This window comes from Stigmatopora argus, chromosome 19 (genome assembly GCF_051989625.1).
Source record: "Stigmatopora argus isolate UIUO_Sarg chromosome 19, RoL_Sarg_1.0, whole genome shotgun sequence".
Taxonomy (NCBI): domain Eukaryota; kingdom Metazoa; phylum Chordata; class Actinopteri; order Syngnathiformes; family Syngnathidae; genus Stigmatopora; species Stigmatopora argus.
Genome location: NC_135405.1, coordinates 11077603 through 11096881, shown reverse-complemented (window position 1 = coordinate 11096881; position 19279 = coordinate 11077603). Strand labels below are relative to the sequence as shown.

The 19279-nt window shown below is 41.5% G+C and overlaps 1 protein-coding gene across 4 annotated transcripts in view; it reads left to right on the top strand.

The window, feature by feature from the left end:
* The window catches only part of stxbp5a (syntaxin binding protein 5a (tomosyn)), a 43604-nt gene extending 32351 nt beyond the window's left edge, over positions 1-11253 (top strand). The window contains exons 15-28 of one of the 4 annotated variants that reach the window (XM_077587027.1): positions 85-125; positions 367-587; positions 1249-1424; positions 1508-1633; positions 1916-2067; positions 3622-3684; positions 4814-4867; positions 5924-5974; positions 6367-6606; positions 6681-7050; positions 7114-7279; positions 7407-7518; positions 7596-7816; positions 8133-11253. In XM_077587027.1, coding sequence (XP_077443153.1) covers positions 85-125; positions 367-587; positions 1249-1424; positions 1508-1633; positions 1916-2067; positions 3622-3684; positions 4814-4867; positions 5924-5974; positions 6367-6606; positions 6681-7050; positions 7114-7279; positions 7407-7518; positions 7596-7816; positions 8133-8174 — 2035 coding nt within the window. In that variant the 3' untranslated portion in view covers positions 8175-11253. Of the gene's footprint in view, positions 1-84; positions 126-366; positions 588-1248; positions 1425-1507; positions 1634-1915; positions 2068-3621; positions 3685-4813; positions 4868-5923; positions 5975-6324; positions 6607-6680; positions 7051-7113; positions 7280-7406; positions 7519-7595; positions 7817-8132 lie in introns of all 4 variants that reach the window. The other 3 variants (XM_077587026.1, XM_077587029.1, XM_077587028.1) reach the window with 3 other exon arrangements.
* Positions 11254-19279: the final 8026 nt, after the last annotated feature.

Below are 19279 nucleotides of genomic sequence, written 5' to 3'. Positions count from 1 at the left end.
TGTACAATATATCCTAGATAGATATGCAAATATTTAAAAAATATATATATTTTCTCATTTCTTTTTTGTCTTGTCTGTTTTTAGTCATGCTGATGGAACGGTGAAGTTTTGGGATGCCTCTGCAAGTGAGCACTGTTTTTTTGTATCAATTTTACCTTTAGTAAGCATCAAAATCGAACTTGAGTTTGATTTCAAATTGTTCCCTCCGTGTACATGCGTAGTTCACCAATAATAACACTGGTTTGAAAAAGTAAAAATGAGTTGAAATGGCCGTTTTTAAATGTAAGGGAGAAAAAAAACAATGAATGAAAATCAAGCCAATTGGCTGGATTTCCTTCAAAAGTGACCTTTTGGCATTTGCCCCAGTAATGCTCCAGGTGCTCTACAAGCTGAAAACGGCCAAGGTGTTTGACAGGAGCCGCTCCAAAGAGGACAAAGGCGGGCCCGAGGCGTCCGACGAGGACCCCTTCGCCATCCAGCTGATGGCCTGGTGTGCCGAGAGCCGCATGCTGTGCGTGGCCGGCGTGTCGGCCAACATCATCGTCTACCGCTTCAGCAAACTGGAGGTCACCACTGAGGTGGTGCAGGTGGGGGGGATTTTTTTCTTCTTATGTCAACACTGTCTAAAAAGATATCCTTGTTAAAGTACACACATGCTGGACTTGAAACGATCCATTCATTGATATTTTTTTTTTAGATCTGTGAACTGTACGTATAGTATAAACCTTAATACGACATCGTTTCTCTGCAATTTTGACGACCCTTATTATACTTTATAGCAAATAAATCGGTATTTTTTTTAAACACTATATTTATGATAGTGATTTCCAAGCCTGTGAAAGCTGGTCGCCATGCCAACAGACAGAGAAGTGAGGAGGCAAAGCTCAATAATCATTCTAAACTGCCACGACGGACAGCGACGGACGGACGGACGGACGGAGGCGTGTTGACTCACTGTTGAGCGACATAAAGTCGAGTGCTGTTTAATCTCACGCCGGTTGTGGGTTTGTCAATATAGACAGAACTCACTTGTCAATCAAAAAGGTTGTGGCCTAGTCACGTGCCACTTCCTGACAGGTGCGATGATAAATTTCCACTGATTCTTCGCTGGCTTTATGCCTTCTCACTTTTTTCCTCGTTTTGTGGGAGGCCTCAATCCATTAAAAGCATTCATTTTCATTATAATGCACCGCTTTGTGACATGATTCATTACTGGCTAACTCATTCCCATACTGATTTTTTTTTAAGCTATTGGAGGTTCGAATGCAGTACGAAATGAATGACATCGAGTCCCCCGAGGGCGGAGGTGGAGAGCACACGTCGTCGCACCACACCCCGGGCGCTTCCCCGCAGACCGGCGGGCTACCCTCGCACCCGTCCAGCGGCAGCAACAACTCAGACGGGAACAACACGCCCTGCCTCAAGTAAGCATAACCCCCCCTCCCCACCCCGTATATCTTCACTCCTTGCCTCGTCATCCCCGTTTATTCGTCCGACCGCTTTGCAGGGTGCGTAGTACCCCGCTGAAGCAGTCTGCGGGTTACCAGGTGGACTTGGTGGTCCAGTTGGTGTGGGTGAGCGGCGAACCTCCTCAGCAGATTACCAGCCTGGCACTGAATTCTTCCTACGGCCTGTAAGATTTACCAGATTCCTAATCCAAAGATAATACATCAGGGTGAGGTTTTTTTTTCTTTTTCAAAAATGACGTTCTATGCACTGGAAATAATGGGGAAAATGCCATAAGATGACTATGCATATCACACATAACATACTTTATGTTAGCGCTTTTCATTTCAAAACCAACATTAAAATTACGTTTTACAAATGTTGACTTGTAGATGCAACGTTTTAAGACGCGAAGCTGGTAGCTATATGTTTATCTCGGTCAATTTGTACATAAAAACTCTTCACTCAGGGCGGTGTTTGGCAACAGCAGTGGTGTTGCAGTGGTGGACTACATCCAGAAGACTGTAGTCTTGAACCTGGGGACGCTAGAACTGTACGCGTCCTACGACCCATACCAGAGACAACCCCGCTCGCCCAGAAAGTCTCGGCAGCCTTCCGGAGGTACGTCAACGAATCATTACATGCACTGGATAATTTTCTCGTCTATTAATTAGTTATGAAGTCATGAATATTTTTCTTTGATATGTTGTGTGATGGCTCGTAAAATAGATGGGAATTAATGAATTAAATGATCCATTTTTCAGGTGGCCAGGTTCATTTGAATCATAATAATTAAATAAAAAGGCAAATTAAAAATGGGCATGAGCAATAAAAATATGAATAACTTAAAAAGAATTAGAATAGTCAAATTTTAGTTGTAAAACAAATTCCACTTTAACTGGGCTCTCCCAGTTCATATAAATTGCTGTCAATATGTTTTTTTTTTTCAATGTTAATAGTGACCACTTGCCACAGAAACATTTAACAAGAAGAATTTCACAGTTATGACGTCCCCAAATATGATGTCACCCGCAATGAGAATGACTTTGACCTGAGTTGTAATCCGATTTGCCTCCGACATTTACTTATGGTGGCATATTTTACCATACATAAATCCCCAAACAACAGCTTTTGTATTCAAATCTTGTCCTTCCCACGGCCAATGAGAAGCTAATAACCTTTGCCAGCCCTTTTCTGCTGGAGATTACCAACAAAAGGAACAACAAATGAGCCCTGACCTGTGAGATGATGCGGTTATGGAGATTAATGACGTCAAACGGCAGCCACGCAAACTCAAACGAAGAAGCGCGCGGGAGGAGAATGGGCACACCGCCACCCCGCGTTAGACGGCCAGAACGCACTCGGACTTTGATGGATGAGGCGCTAATGCGTGCGTGCGGAAAATCCGCGGGCACGCGTGCATGGAGCATCTGGTGTCAGTGAGTGGTGAGCAGTGGGCTGGCACCTGTCACAGCTTGGCGAGCGCCAGCAGTAATCAGACGCCCAGCTGCGTTCGCCCGGGCCAACGCACAAGCCCAATTGGCCTTCTGCCTCACTGGATCGGCAACACAAACGTAAGAGGATAAAAACACGTTAAAACGATACTTGCCATTCCTGGTGAATACGCCGGCGGCTCTTCCCCAAGCGTTAACTTCTTGGGCAAGGGTGTTTAAACTTTTGTAATTGACTTTCATCTGAATGCTTCACTTAAGCCTCGATAGCAGCAGTGTCAACGGTCTGCTAGGTGGTCTTTATTTTAAATCATTTGCTGTCATTAGGCTAGCTTGATTCACAATTGGTTGCCTTTGTCAATTGTCATGTACAGGTTTGTGTTATTCTCAAGTTGTTGTTTTTTCCGGACTATAAATTGCCATTTTTTTTCCCAATTTCCATAGTATTTCATTAGAAAAAAGTCGCAAGTTGATAGGAAAATTGACTTTAGTCTTAGGTAAACTGACCACATTGAGGAACATTCTGGAGACCTAATATCTGTTTTTGGTTCTTTTTTATCAGTTTTTGTTTTGTTTTACTTTTGTTTAGTTTTACAAAAAAATCTTGACGTCTTTCAAACTCCTTTTTTTGTGAAAAACATAATTTTTTTTTGCTTTAGTTTTCGGGCTATGAGTTTGACACCTGTGATGTCAGGTTTTCGCTAAATCATGCGATCTGTTTCAGGACTGTGTGACATCAACGAAGGTTCGGCAACGTCAGAAGACCGCTGCAAGTCTCCTACTTCAGGTACCATGTGCCTAAATGTCGTTTTTTTTTTAAAGCAACCATGCTTTATACTACATGCAAGAAATACAAGAGTAAAGCTGAATGCATGTTGACACTTCCATATTATTTACTTTGGAAACTGCAGCATAAAATTGGAACTTGCTCTTATTTTTTCAGCCCCCTGACCATAAAATTTTCATTCTGTTTCACAAATTTAACTCTCAGGTTTAATATCGACCCCCATTCAGGCTTTTTGCGACCGATTCTATTCACGCGTGCATTTTTTTTTCTTCTTTTCCTATTATGCTGAGCTCAATGGACAGGAATAAATGGCTTTCATGGCTTTCACCAGCATGCAAAACTGTGCAATCGACTGGAACCGCCAAGAACAAGTCTCGCTGATGCGAAATGATGGCAAATAATTATAAACGCAGTGTGGTGATCATCTATTCTGCTGGAGAGACTTATTAAATGATTTTGAATATTAAAGTCACACGGGCGTGGCTTTAGTTTTGTGAAGAACATCGCTTGTCAAAGATCTTTTCACTTTTCAATTGAACAATATGGCAAAATTTGATTATTATTACCAGCCTGGATATTCATAATAGTCACAGCTTTATAGGTTTGAACGTTTTATATTGGCTGCATTAGCCTGGAAATGATCAGCATATGTGAGAATACAGAAATGGAAATTATAGGTGTCAAGATAATTATAGAAAAATAAATCTGATCTTAGAGGACTAATTAAAAAAAATTCTGGATCTGAGTTCCATGTGAATTCAATTGACAGAATAACAGCAATTTTTACAGCTTTTAATATGGGGAAAATGTCATTTACACTTTTTTAAATTTTCTTAGCCTCTATATGTAATATAGTACTGTGTACAGTATGCCTACATATTAGTGCTAGGTATAAATGTTTGCAATATACTGATTAGTATCTTTATCTTGAGCGCATACAAAAAACTCAACTCAATATTATTCCTAAACACCTTAACTGACTCACTTCCATTCCAACTTGAATGGCTAGTATAAAGCGATCGTGTTTCTCTGCCATTGGCGGCGACAGGCGTACAATTTAACCCAATGTCACGTCCACACAAAAAGTCCAAGTTGTCTCTAACGTTGAACTTCCTTGACTTCCCCAAAGTGCTGATGTCAAACAGCAATCTCCAGCAGTTCTACAATGGAGGAGGTAGAGGAGGTAAGATTGGCTGGCCAATGACTTTCCCAAGAGGGGATGTCGGCGGGACAACGCTGGTCCATTTGTCCCTGTCGCCCACTGCCCCGCCCCCTCCTGTCTCTGTCCTCCATGTCACCATAGTGGAAACTGACAAGCTTGAGCGAAAATCGGGGATAGCCTCTGTTCCTCCGGCGTTTGTCGTCTCATTTTGTGGACGACAAAAACGGAATGGCACGATGTCATAACGCAGGAGCAGGGGCTGATCCTTCATTGGGCCAGGTGGCGGCAACACATTAGCAGTGCATGCTACTTGTATGTAGCACGAGCGTTTGAGCGTATGTTCCCGTGCTTGGGTCTGTCACGTGTCTTTGACACTCATGATCGGTGTCCGTTGTTGTCCATCGTGTGTACAGTAACATCGTGAAGTCCTCGGCTTGTCTTTGAGTCTTACCACATACCACAAGAGGTGTCTCAAATATTTGGCACCGAATGAACTTTCTTCAACTTGGTTGGACGTCTACTATTGATCAACCCCTTGTGATTGGACGTCATTATCTCAGAAAGTGCTTATTTTTAACCTGGTGGCGGCCATCTTAGGTAGGGCGACCATCTTTGGTAGGGCAACCAGCGGTTGGAAACTACAACTGGAAAAGTACATATATTGCACAGCATCGGCACGTTATTTCTTAGTATTGGTCGATAGCAATGATGTCATTTTTAGTTTTAGTATCGTTATCGATGCAACCCTAGTTTTAATGGCTGTTCTCGTCCACTGTTTGTTTCCATTTGTTGGCACTATCCCACCGCGGTGCATGCTGCTGTGGCATGAACACCTTGACTTGAGAGTTGCACTTGCAACTTCTCTGTCCTTGAGTTGGGAGCGTCTTCCGCTTCTTTTGTTCCCGTCTTGTCACGGCATGTCCCCGCTGCTCGGCATCTTGCCGTTGATTTGAAAGAAAAGAAAAAGAAAAAAACAACAAACCCAACTCCCGGAGATTGTCCTCCTGGAGCTTTGCATGGCATTGTGTGTGAGCTTGGACGTGTGTTTTGTAAAGAGCCATGTTCTCTTTTTTCCAGCAAAGATGTCACGGAAATTAAGCTTGCCTACTGAGCTAAAGCCAGACTTGGGTAAGCCTTGACTCCGTGTCTCCAAAGCAAAACTTGTATGATATGCAGTGATAACCCAATGCCTCCAAATTGAGGCAGATTAAATTAGTGGGTGGGTCAACCTACACGCCAGAACCGAACTTAACTTACATCCCTGCCGTATGATTTATTATAGGCTTTTCACAGTATGAAAAAACACAACAAATCGACTAAGGCTGCTGTAAAAATTTACATTGATGCCCTTTTTGTTTATTTAGCCAATTCAGTAGAATTCTGGCAATCACAGCTGCCGGTGTTTTACTGTTCATTTTTTGTGTCTATACAATACATGCATGTTCTTTACCTCCCTCTGTATTTTTTTCTTCTCACTGTCCTCTTGTCCGTATGCCCGGCGCGGGGTTCCAACCCTCTAGACCACCGGGACAATTCCTTCAGCCGCTCGCGCTCCTCCAGCGTCACCAGCATCGACAAGGAGGCCAAAGAAGTCGTCCTGTCCTTCCACTTCTGCGAGAGTTACGCCCGCAAGGGGGACGGTGCCCCGTCGCCTTGCCTCTTGGTGGGCACGTCGCAGGGCACCGTGCTGGCTCTGGCCCTCACGCTGCCGCCGGCTGGAGAGCAGAGGCAACTGCAGCCCGTCAACCTTTCGCCGACAGGTGATGACGACTTGGGAGGGATTGGCCGACCGCTTTCGTTTTGTGACGTTGACAACGGGTGTATTTTGGAGCAGGTGTGTTGATCCGACTGAAAGGCAGCATCTTGCGATTGGCCTTCCTGGACTCCGCCGGTTCCGTCTTGCCCCCCGCCTACGAGCCTTGGCTGGAACCCAACGTCTCGGCGGACGGCGAAGAACGGGAAAAAGTCCGCAAGCGCCGCCCCCTGTCGGCTTCGCCGTCCAGCTCGCAGGATCTGAACGAGAGCCACTATGCCGTGATGTGCTCGGAGAAGCAGGCCAAGGTGCTGTCGCTGCCCAGCCAGACGTGCGTCTCCAAGCACAGCATCACCGAGGCCTCCTTCGTCTTACGTGCCGACGTGGTTCAAATGAGCCAGGGCGTGTGCCTGGCCTGCTTTTGCGCCAACGGCCACATCATGAGCCTCAGGTGAGACGCCGTCGCCATACGAGAGAACTCGGCGGACGGACTTTGAAGCCTTTCTCCTCGCAGCCTACCGGGACTGAGACCCCTCATGGACATAAACTACCTGCCTCTCACCGACATGAGGATAGCGAGGACCTTCTGCTTCACCAATCTGGGCCAAGCCATGTACCTTTGCTCGCCCACCGAAGTGCAGAGGATTACGTACAGCCAAGACACTTGCGAGAACCTACAGGTCAGTGCAGAGGCCGTGAGATTGGTATCTTCCATTTTGTTTCCGACAGACAAGGATAATTTCACTTGGCATCGGTTTTCATTACTGCCAGCGTACGTTCTATACGTAACCCACGTCTTGGTTTCAGGAAATGCTCGGTGAATTGTTTATGCCAGTGGAGACACCCGAGGCCCCCAACAGAGGCTTCTTCAAGGGTCTCTTTGGGGGCGGAGCTCAGTCATTGGACAGAGAAGAATTATGTACGTCACGCCAGTGCTAATGCACGTGTAGTTGTTTTTTGTTGTTGTAAGCTAATACAAGTTTGCCTCCATTTTAGTCGGCGAGGAATTTGCCGGACGAGCTTCCCGGAGTCTAGCCCAGCACATCCCGGGCCCGGGCGGCATCGAGGGCATGAAGGGGGCGGCGTCCGGCATCGTGGGCGACCTGGCCCGCGCGAGAATAGCGTTGGACGAGCGAGGGCAGAAACTGGGCGAGCTGGAGGAGAGGACGGCGGCCATGATGACCAGTGCTGACGGCTTCTCTAAGCACGCACATGAGGTGACTTAGACCAATGAACCTTTCAGTGCCAATGACAATGACACCCGTCCAATCCTATGGCTCTTTTATCTGATTCCAATTGGATTCCACCTCCAATCTGATTTTTAGGACTGAATGTTTACACTATGGGACGTTAGTCTCGCAAAAATACGATTTCTGTGCTCTTTTCACAGTCCAAAAGAGCCAATCTGAATGGGCTAAAAATCTGATTTTTGCCAGCCAATTTGAACAAGGCCTCAGAATATGGTGATTTTGGTAAATAACCACTAGAGAGCAGTATCGAATCATATGTACTTTTCTCTTGTTTTTTGTCCAGATGATGCTGAAGTGCAAAGACAAAAAATGGTATCAGTTCTGATGGGCGTGGGCCCCAGTCGCTTTAGCGATGACGGCGACCTGTCTGTTGCTCTCTTCCATTCGGCCATTTCCTCCTCGCCCTCGTTCACCGAGACCCTCGGGAATTTCTTCCCTTAGCACAAAGTCCCATCACGTTCTCACCGCTCTCACGACGTCGAGTGGGGGAACACAGTGAGCGAATGTGCGTGTGCGTTTGTGTGTGCGCCCCATCTTCTTGTCTTTTTTTTTAAAGAATGACGACGTCTCTCCATGCTCATTTTTGCCAAACCGTCTTTAGACCGATGTCAGTATTTAAAGCGGACGACTAGCGAAGACTTGGGAATATTCTTCAAACGTACTAAATCTAATGTATACATTCAAATCTAAACGTTGCAACGCTATAATTCACTTCAGGGCGACCGCGACAGAAACAAAATGGAGAAGGACACGGGAAGTGACCCCCACAGTGACGACTCCTCTATGCAGAGAGATACCTAACCGCCCCCCCCGAATCCCCGAATCCCCCCCTTCCCATCTAGCTGAACTTCCAGACTCTCGCATCCTTCCTTCCCTACAATGCGTATGAAAACATCCCTTTCTATTTTTCTCATCAGCCCCACTGTATTTATGACATGGTTTGGTTTTATGGCTCTGTCAATATTACTGGGGGAAAAAAACTCTTATTTTTCTATGGTTGTGAAAGTAATATTTTTGTTAAGGACTTTGTTATTTTGTGTGCGTGTGGCTTTCGTGTCACTTTTCGGTTTCTCCTTTTGAAAAGGGCTGGAATCTACAAAGGAGGGCGAGGATAAATAAGGCATAATGTAGTATATAATATGTCGACTTTCTTTGTTAAGCAGCCCAAAGTGTTTTTTTTCCTCCCTTTAATCTCGTGTATAAATGCTGCTAGGATCACTGTTAATATATACACTGAAGTGTATAGTTCTTTTTTAATTTAATTCAAAAGAAGGATCATGTTTGATTTTTTTTTTTGTCCATTCCCGTTATTGTTTAGTGTGAGGACATCTGGATTTTTTTTTCTTCATTATTTGATCAATTTTGATATCTGGTTAGTTTATAGCAGCATGTGTGACAATCTGGAAAGTAATACAACCATTGTGCTATTTAAAGACAAAGATTGCGCTAGTTGGTAAGATGAAAAGAAAATAGAGGCCATTTATTGTTTCTGATGCCAAAGACTTATTATTTTAAGGTTAAATGATCCGCAAGAGCCAGATTATTGATTAATCGCAAGAAGAAATGCTGTTTTCCGTCAAGAATTATAGTAGTGATCTTGTTTGTTTATCTTAATATTACGAGAGAAATTTTATGTTCGGGAAAATATACTTGTAATACTGTATTTTGAGTAAAGGTCCATGTTAAAGTGTGAAAATGAGGAAAATTATTTAGGAGAAAGAAATGTTCAAATATGAGGGAGCTATACAATGATATCTAAACTTATTTTTAACAGGGAAAATATAATGTAAAGAATGTCAAATCTATGGGGATGATGTCAGAATGATGCAAGAAAAAGAATAAGCGTGAAATATTATGGGGAAATACTCTATATAAGAAAAATTATTGAAGTATAAATAAGAAAAATGATGAGAATAGAAATGTACAGCTCTGGGAAAAAGTCATAATGTTAAAAATAGTCCTATAAATATTGTACATTAATGAAATTGTGAAAGGGTGAAGTCCTAATTTATATTATTGTAATTTTTCACTAGTACTCCTTTTTAACTTTAAATCTATATTTAACTCACTAAATATTACAAATGGACCAGCAAAAGTTAGTAACGTTATACCATTTCTTTTTTTATTATGCTGAAATTATTTAAAGTCACATCAGTTACCGTGAAAAAGCAAGATTTTTTTTGCTGTTATTACTTTTTCTAAGTTATTTTTGTAAATGCTGTTTTCTTACTGTTAAAGCTAAATTGTTTATTTATTTTAGCATCACACCAGTTGTCTTTATTTCCATTTAACTACAATTGAATTCATGAAGTGACACATGCTTGCTTGATGAGAATCGGAAGTGTTGAAACGCAAAACTATTTTGGATTTTCACGTCTGTACGTCATTTTTGTCAGTCTGTGCTCCCGGAGTGTTTTGTTAATCAATGTCGACGTCTGGTCTGCGGTTTGGTGTCCTGTTAGGTGTTTATTTTCATACCAGCTCAAGCCAATAGTACGTACAGTGAACCCCCGCTATTCGCGGCAATACGGACCAAACCCTGCTTTAACTCATTGCTTTGCAATTGACGCTGGTAGACGTCCAATCACGTGGCTCTTTTCATCCTTCTGTTGTGAATTTAAAGGATTTTGCAGCTAGTAGACGTCCATCCCCGTCAATTTCAGGCCTTGCATTAAATGCACTCAAATTTAAAGCATCACAATGCTTTTTTTTACAGCGTATACACGTGCCAACCAATGGTGTGGGGGGAAAACGAAGTCAATCGTTTAACAGATGTTGCTAAAAAGCTAAATAGTATTAGCTAGCAATAAATTAGTCTAGCAACAAAGCAAACTCCCCACCAGATGTCAAAATAATACATTTCTTTGTCCTCAGCACAAACAAGACTGCTTTGTAAAATAATACAAACCCGTGAATATATCTGGGGGTTCACTGTATATACTACGTTAAAAAAGGGTAAATTCCACATTAGCTGCGTCGGCCCTGGTTGGTTCTTCCAGTGACCTTTTAACCCCACAGTCGCGTTTCATTTACTATGTGTTGTTTTACCAAGGGAAAAAAAATCAGTGGAATGTCTGTTACTTGTCATGTTTCTTACACTTTGCAGTACACCCCATCATCACTCAAATCCCTACATGGAAAATGGAGAGAGGATATATTCCCCGGCCACAACTGTCGTCACGTCCTTCGGTCAACAGTTGTGAGGGGGCCGCAGTATTTTTTCTCATGGTAGCCGACTCTTGTACAGTTTTATGCAACTTTCACATGGATGGACGGACATGGACCTTATGGATCTGCTGCCACACCCAAACACACACCCACACACACACACACATGAGAATTTAGGACATTCTGTAGATAGAGATTAACTGTGCAATGGGAAAACAAAATAAAAGTGGAAAATGTAACAATGCTTGGAGTTTACTTTTACATGCTGAGTGGCAGCAAACACACCTGCGTTGAATGATGCTCTAATTTGTTTGTAATAGTTTTTTTAAACTCTAAATATGCACATGCATGCTGCTAAATGTACATATAAATTTCGAAATTTCCCGAAATAAAGTTCTAATCTAATATTAAGAACATATACTCTCAGAAAGACGATCTATTAGATATATGTAACTATTTTGCTGTGTAATTCTATGAGTGACAGGTGTCCCGTCCGTCAGGGTTCAATGCAATCAAGCGATCCAGCCAATCACAGCATTGACCGTACGTACAGTGCGGCGCAGGCAAGTGACGCGACATCTCATGGTAATGCGCTCATTCTATGAGTGACAGGTGTCCCGTCAGTCAGGGTTCAATGCAATCAGGCGATCCAGCCAATCACAACATTGACCGTACGTACAGTGCGGCGCAGGCAAGTGACGCGACATCTCATGGTAATGCGCTCGTGTGAATGTGCTTCGTCGACTCTGCAAACAAAACAAAATAAAAAAACAACTAAGGTAAGTTGGATGTCGAAGCAAATAGAAAAACAAGCGATGAAACTTATTTTCCTCTTTTCTGCTCTCCAAAACATGCAGCGAAGCAAACGTTATAAGCGTGTTTCCCGATGAACAAACATTTACTGAATGGACGCTGGACTCCCACAAGCGACACATTTAGATGAAAAGTGGTTTGAATGATGATGAAAAATGAGCATCGACGAGACCAATAAGGTAAATTTAAGTCATATTTGTGCATATTTATTAAGATGATTTATTTATGGTAAGGAGAATAAAAGTTTGCGCATCAAAATCAATCCACGGCGTCCCCTGGAGTATGGGATTTTACCTCTAGGGGGCAGTGTAACACGGTCGAGCTAACAAAAAGTAATGATCTCACATAGCATCTGTCTTTTTTTTGTAGAAAATAAATGCATGTAACCCTTATCCTGTTTTCCTACATGTGTTAGTGCATTCTTTTTGTTCAAATAGCCTTTCCTTGTTGTGATCAGTGCCACTTTTTGATACTCACATCTCACATTTTCCTTACAAGTCATTAAGAACAATGCTTCATATCTTAGAAAAGTCATTTATAATATGGAAAGAAGGTAGGGTTGAATTTGTTTTTCTCTGGCAAGACAGTCATCCAATTCCTCAGGGAAAAAAAGTCAGATGGGTTAGCCTCCAGCACACTGCGGGCCAACTGAGCGCTAAAGAAAATGGATGCATGGATGGAGTAGTTGCTCATACTCATCTTGTTTTCTTGCTCAAGGCCGTGTTTGTGCAGCATCTTCCACCGAGAAACGTGATCCGCGTAGCCGCGACCACATGACGCTGTGTTTCTATCTTTTTTGTGTTGCGGGGAACCCGTCGGATTAACTTTTACGCGTTGATGAAAAAGCACGAGGCCCATTTGGCTTTATATAGAGCTGAAGGGCGTGGGATGCGGGCGAGGTAGATTAAGGCTGCTATACGCGCGTGGTTGACCTCGGTGGCTCGCCGGCGTTACGATACTTAAGATGCCGTCTGCGCCCTGACATACGTCGTTGCACACGCGCACGGAGGCCTCCCTCGCCGTTAACTATATTTAGTCCCGGTCGCTAAATTGAAAGCGGGTGCTGGCAGACTGTGGTTTTGTGTCGGAGAGGTCAGCCGGCAGGGGTGCTGTTGGTTCACTTTGATTATGTAAAGAAATACAACATGAAATGTAACATTGAGCTACATCAATGGTACATCTCTCACCGTCAATGGCAGCGAATCAGTAATAACATGGTGATATGTTTGTGTTGTGTGGTGATTTACATAGTGAATTGTAATAGGGATTTCTCGTGGCCATTTTGCTACATTGATTTAAATGGATGATACCTTGTAGAAATGAACATTATGTAAAATATTTTTTCCAAAAATTCAACAATGTTATGTCCTATAAATGGAAACAGTTTGAAAAAAGGCCCTTGAAAGTGCACCTTAAAATCCAGAAAATACAGTTTGTAAGTACTTGTTATACTAATAACTAATACATATGTTTATAATATATATCCTGTCAATTAAAATGGATAATAATTACAACAGGAGGACTTTACACTATTACTATTGTTTTGGCGATATTGTCAATATAATGTCAATGTAAATATATAAATAAATAAGCAACACGCTTATTTATTTATATATTTATTCATGTATTTATTTATGAACTTACTTATGACCTATCTATTTATGTCTAAAATGCCTTTCCTATTTCTGCATCCTCACCCTCTTGCTACTGTGACAACGAAATTTCCAGAATACGGGATGAATAAAGTTATCCAATCCAATCCAATCCAATCATCTCTGACTAATTTTCTCAATATTTAATGCGTAAACTTGAATCACTTGATTTAGGCGTGTCAATAATTTGCCTTCTTCTGATGATAGTGTCTTGGGAACGATACAAACTCGACAGGTAATTTACCCTAACCAATAGGCAAAGGATGCATTGTGCAACCTTTGCGAACGTGCGCGGTTAACCAGCAATTTGGGTGCAATTGCAACCCCAAGAGCTCCAATAACTGCTGTATTATCTTTTCTTCCGTGCAGCAAAACCAATAATTTTGCTATAAATGCTTCAGTTCTTGAGGGAACACAGAGAACCTTTTATGAGGCTTGAAATGTCAAGGTCAAATTGTAAAGTAGTAGCCTAAACTCCAACAAACACTGCTTCATCTTACCCTTGTGGAAAAAAAGAAATACAAAAACACAACAACAAGAAACAGATTTTCGCCGCCGCTGAATATTAATGAGCACATTTTCATTGACAAACAAAGGTGCTGACGAGCAAGGCCTTCCAATATGCTCAAGGTCCCTTTTAGGAACTTTTTTTTTTTTCGGCAGCTGCTGCCGTTTCCAAGGCAACAGTGTGATTTAGAAAGGATATTTCAACGTCAAGCAGAAGAAAGAAAGAGGGGAGGGGAGGAAAAAAAAACGTTCTAGCCTGTGAGTTTACTATAAATGTGGGTCAGTCATAAGCTTCTATTAAGTCCTTCCCCTGGTGAGCCGCATTCATTTGCATTTTTTTGCTTGACACGTGTCTCTAAGTACCAATGTGTCTTGCTATTAAAATTCTTTTCAGGTGCTGAAAAAGCAAAAAAACTAAAGTTTTTTTTAACCTGTCATGCTGGACTGGATTAGAAGAGGCTGGCAATGATAATCACTGTTATCGTAACAGTGGCGGTCCGTGCATTTTCTCGTAGCGCCTTCAACGAATCAATCCAACCCTCAAACACTATTTTATGGCTATAAAACCTCTACTGCAGCTACAGCTGCGACACATTAAAAATAATCAATAAATCAATGCACAAAAATGGGGTAAAATCCACTTCCTAGCAGCATTTAATGATTAAATACAAATACTGGAGCTTTTCAGACATTACAACCGGGCCAGGGGGGTGATTTTCCCGGGAAAAGACAGCGATAAACGTCAATGGCGTACCGGCAAATGGGGTAAAATCCAGACGAAAACAGCATTTATTGATTCAATACAAATACTGGAGTCTTATTGACGCTTGTTTAATGCAGCAGAGCCTGCAGAACTAATTGTGAAGGCCTTGAGGCAGATTTCTGACCCTGGCAACAAATAATGGCTGAAATGTGATTGGTTAAATACTTCAATATGAAAACACACATCTGAAAGCAGTGCAACCAGGGGGAAAGGAAGCTAACAGACAATTTGGAATTATTTAATAAGTATTGATGGACAAAATATAATATAAGATTCAGATATTTCTTAGGCCAGCAGAGAAGGCTTTGAAGGCCCGCCACTGCTGTTATGATGTAATGATAATAATAGTCACAAGCTACCCTATTTTCAAGCTACAATATTTCCATGTCCATCCTTTTATGTTTTCAAGCTCTGCACATTTGCATCTTTTTGTTATATAATATACAAAAAATTCAAAGCAACATAACTTTCCAGACCACTTACAGAAATTCGCTCAAAAATTTATACTTTGTTACATGTGATGAGATAATATTTACGTTGAAATTGCTCTACTTCTGGGTTGTCCGTTTGCATTTGTACTTTTTGCATTAATATTTTGACTCTTTGAATTTGTGTTGTAGGCAATTGTCGTTTTTTTGGCCAATTTGCATGTGTGCTTTTTTCTTTTGCAATGCATTTTGAATTGGCGTTCATGTTGGGGTAATTTGCATTGGTGCTTTTTTTTTCCATTTTGCAAAGCGTTTGGACCGTGTGGTACTTCTTGCCCACTGATGCTAATGCCTCGATAGCATCATCATACTGTATTACTAAAAAGCTCTTTTTCATCTAATAATGTCGAGCCGCAAAAGAACATAATGGACTTGTGAGTGGTTTAACCCAGACTGTTTTAGGTCAGAAGCATGCTAATCCACATTTTCAGCAGTGAGCCACTAGAAAGTGTGCTGACCCCTCGCGTAATATGGATTAATAGCGCGGAAAATATAAAAAAAAATTCACATAACATGCTCTTCATAATTTTGCTTTTTCGTTTTTTCCAGGAAATTCTGTTATATAATTAATTGGAGACCACAATAGATGAAGCCATCAAAACTAGACGTTCGCCATCGTCAGGAATCCTGACAAAGACGCTAAAACGTAAGTACATTCCACATTTTGTTCTCAATAGAATCTTGATTGGTGTCCCATAAAATGGCCTCTGTGTTTAATATATTCTTAATTTGCGCCTCACTCGTTAATTATTATGCAAAGCCATTCCCGGCCATCTACCTGGAGCTGTCACTCGCCTCATATTGCATATTTCTTTCCTCCCCCAGCAATATGTCGCCCTTTTAATTGTAACATTGCACTTAAGCTGTCACTGTCATACAATGCTTGATTGTGTTTCGAACTAAAAAAATAAAAAAATACTTTAGGTAGGGAGATGAAAGCTATTAGTAGTAGTATTGGGGGAAAAAATAAGGTGGACAGTTGGAAAATGTAGTTTAGAGAATGGATCCACAAAATTACAGTGTCAAATTTATGTTTCCTTTTTACTAACCACCATAATACTACTAGAGCTTGTGTCAAAGTGGCGGCCCGGGGGCCAAATCTGGCCCGCCGCATCATTTTCTGTGGCCCGGGAAAGTCAATCATGAGTGCCGACTTTCTGTTTTAGGATCAAATTAAAATGAAGAGTATAGATGTATATTACATTTCCTGTTTTTTCCCCCTTTTAAATCAATAATTGTCCTTTTTTAATCATTTTTTTCCTGTGTTTTTAGTTCAAAAATCATTTTGTAAAATCTAAAAATATGTAAAAATAGCTAAAATAAACATTGTTTTAGATCTATAAAAAACTGAATATTCAGGGCTTTTAATCCAGTTCTATAAAAAAAAATCTAAATATTATATCTAAAATGGTCCGGCCCACCACGTGAAATCGAGTTGACGTTAAAGCGGCCCGCGAACCAACCCGAGTCTGACATCCTTGGACTAGAGTGACCTCATTGAAGTTCCTTTCTCAACTCCATTAGCCATCGCCACTAGTTGGACCTCTTAATCTGCCCGCCTAGCTCAAGTGGTTAATTAATCCATCAATCAGACTCTTTAAGGATGCGGATTCTATTTCGCACTTGTCCTTCTAGTTCCACCTGGATTCACCCGGCCGCCCTTTTTAGTGTCTTGGCCGCACTTTTTGATGTCTTCATTCCACAGAGGCATTCAATCCATTACCAAATGATTTGCCGTCGGGCTACGCTAGCAAACTGTTATCTGGAGACGATGGAGTCATCCTTGGGATCCTGTTACTTTGAAATGAAGACACGCTTACATTGACTGATTGACTGCAAAAAGTTGGAGTGTAAAATACAGTAATACCTCGTTTGTCACGGTTAATAGGTTTCAAGGCCGTCCGCAATGGGTGGATAACCGCAAAGTAGGGATAGTTTTTTTTTAATGGCGTCTATTTAATATTATTTTGACTTTTTAAACTCTCTTTGCATGATGTTTTTAGCTGCTCTGGTAGCCAGTGAAACAATCTCCACTAGTGACTTGCCCATTTCATGTTTGTATTATATGTATTTCCTGGATTCAAGCCGCGATGCGGTGAATCCGTCTTAACGTTTGCTATCGGGACGAGCAAGTCGCTAGTAAAAGATTAGGTGGGAACGTTAAGGCGCTCTTATCTTAAATGTGTCTGAGGTTGATGGTGGTGACGGTGCTATCAGTGACTGCGATTATTTATGTTTCGGGCGTGTATTTTATCATCAAGCGGGTGACAGCTGTTTAATCTAACGCAGTTATCAGATTTCTTTTCGCCCGGGAGGCTCATGAAGAAATTCTTGAGGGATTTTGGTGGCTTTGTGGAAGGTGATTGTCATTTTTTTAGACCTTGAACTTAAAAAAAGCACTGTTTTGCCTTCTGATTAAATTGTATGTGTACATGGATTGGAATATCTGCAATTTTTTGGCTTGTTTTTGATAGTGCATGTTATTTTTTTCATAGTTTGGTGATGTATGGTGAATTTGTTTTCTTTTTGAACACTAAACAGCCTGTTAGGGTTTTTTAGGCTATAGTTATCTAAAAATCTTACGTAAAGAGTTGCCTATTTAGCCTGTTATCCCCCTTTTACTATTGTTATTGTGGCGTATGTTCTTGGTTTCTGATGATTTAAAAAAATGCATTTATAATCCCCCAAAAAATCTGCTGGCAAAGACAGATGGATATCGTTGTTATAGTTTAGCTGTGGCAATTTTGCCAACTTGTTGTTTTTTGTTTCTTAAAAAAAAAAATCTTGTTTACTCACACCAAGTCAGATTTGCAACTCTGATTAGCGCCTACGCCACCGCGCTGATGCTAATTGGAACAATTAGGCAAGTAGGGGCTTCTTAATATATGCAGCTGGGGCCATCACCCAAGCTCATTTGGAAATTTGGCCCAATGACGGGGATCCTCAATTAAAGTGGAGGCGGCAGGAAACGCGATAACACCTCATCACCGCGATCCCTCCCGCTAAAACCCCGAGCCTGATTTGCATGAGCTATTAAGGAAGCGTTTATGAATGTTGTCACTCACGAGGGGCTTGACACAGAGTGGATTTTTCTCATTGGTTCCCGCAAGTGGATTCGCAGTGTGCTTTGGAATAATTATGTGGAATAACAGGGGAGATGATTTGCGCAGTATTTTGTCACAGACGGCTTGTCGTACTTTAAACTTGTTAATTTGTTCTACCGCCTAAACAACAAACATTGTAGGATCGTGTTTTGGAAAAGATGGGTGTTTGGGTTATGAGTATGACTGAATCCATAAAAGATTGCCTGTAAAACTGGGAGATAGGTTGGTTATTTAACGATGGCAGACGTGTAGATGTTGTAAATTAACACATTTATTATAGTTCTGTACCAGGTGTTGGGTTTTTCCCGACAATCCTGTTGCTATTTGTTACATCTTGACCTAAATATTCCGTTTTCTGGCAACTGGTTTGTCTTATGCGGAAGCATTATCGGATTTCTCTTTTCTTAAATTTGCACAAATTGATTGCTTTATTGTCGCTACCCAACAAGATTCCAATGCAATAGTCCGTAAAGGGCAAAAAACAGACCTTCTTTCTATTTAATTTGTTCAACTGAAGAAGCACCGCTGTCTTTTCTCGCTACCGTTGAAGCATTTTTGCTTTTAAGAGGAGCACTTTGGCGTGAGGATTCAAGGACTTAAAAAAATAGATTAAACGCTTAGAGGACATATAATTGAGGGTGTTTGAAGTGAAGAAAGAAAACACTCCAGATTCCTCAATTGATTGGAATAACGTTAGGACAAGTGAAAAAGCCATCAAGTGTTTTCTCTGACCGCGTTTTAGCAAAAAACAACCACAAGAGAGGAAATGCTCCGATTCTGTTATCCATATCACCTTGAGACAACCGGTGCTGAAGTTCGAAGTATTTTCAGGTAGACTCTTACTCTGAAGTGGCTTGAAATGAGCACTTTGAACGTGAGAAGACTTAAAACAATCCAAAATCTGGATCAAAACAACGTGGATCCTCTAGATTTAG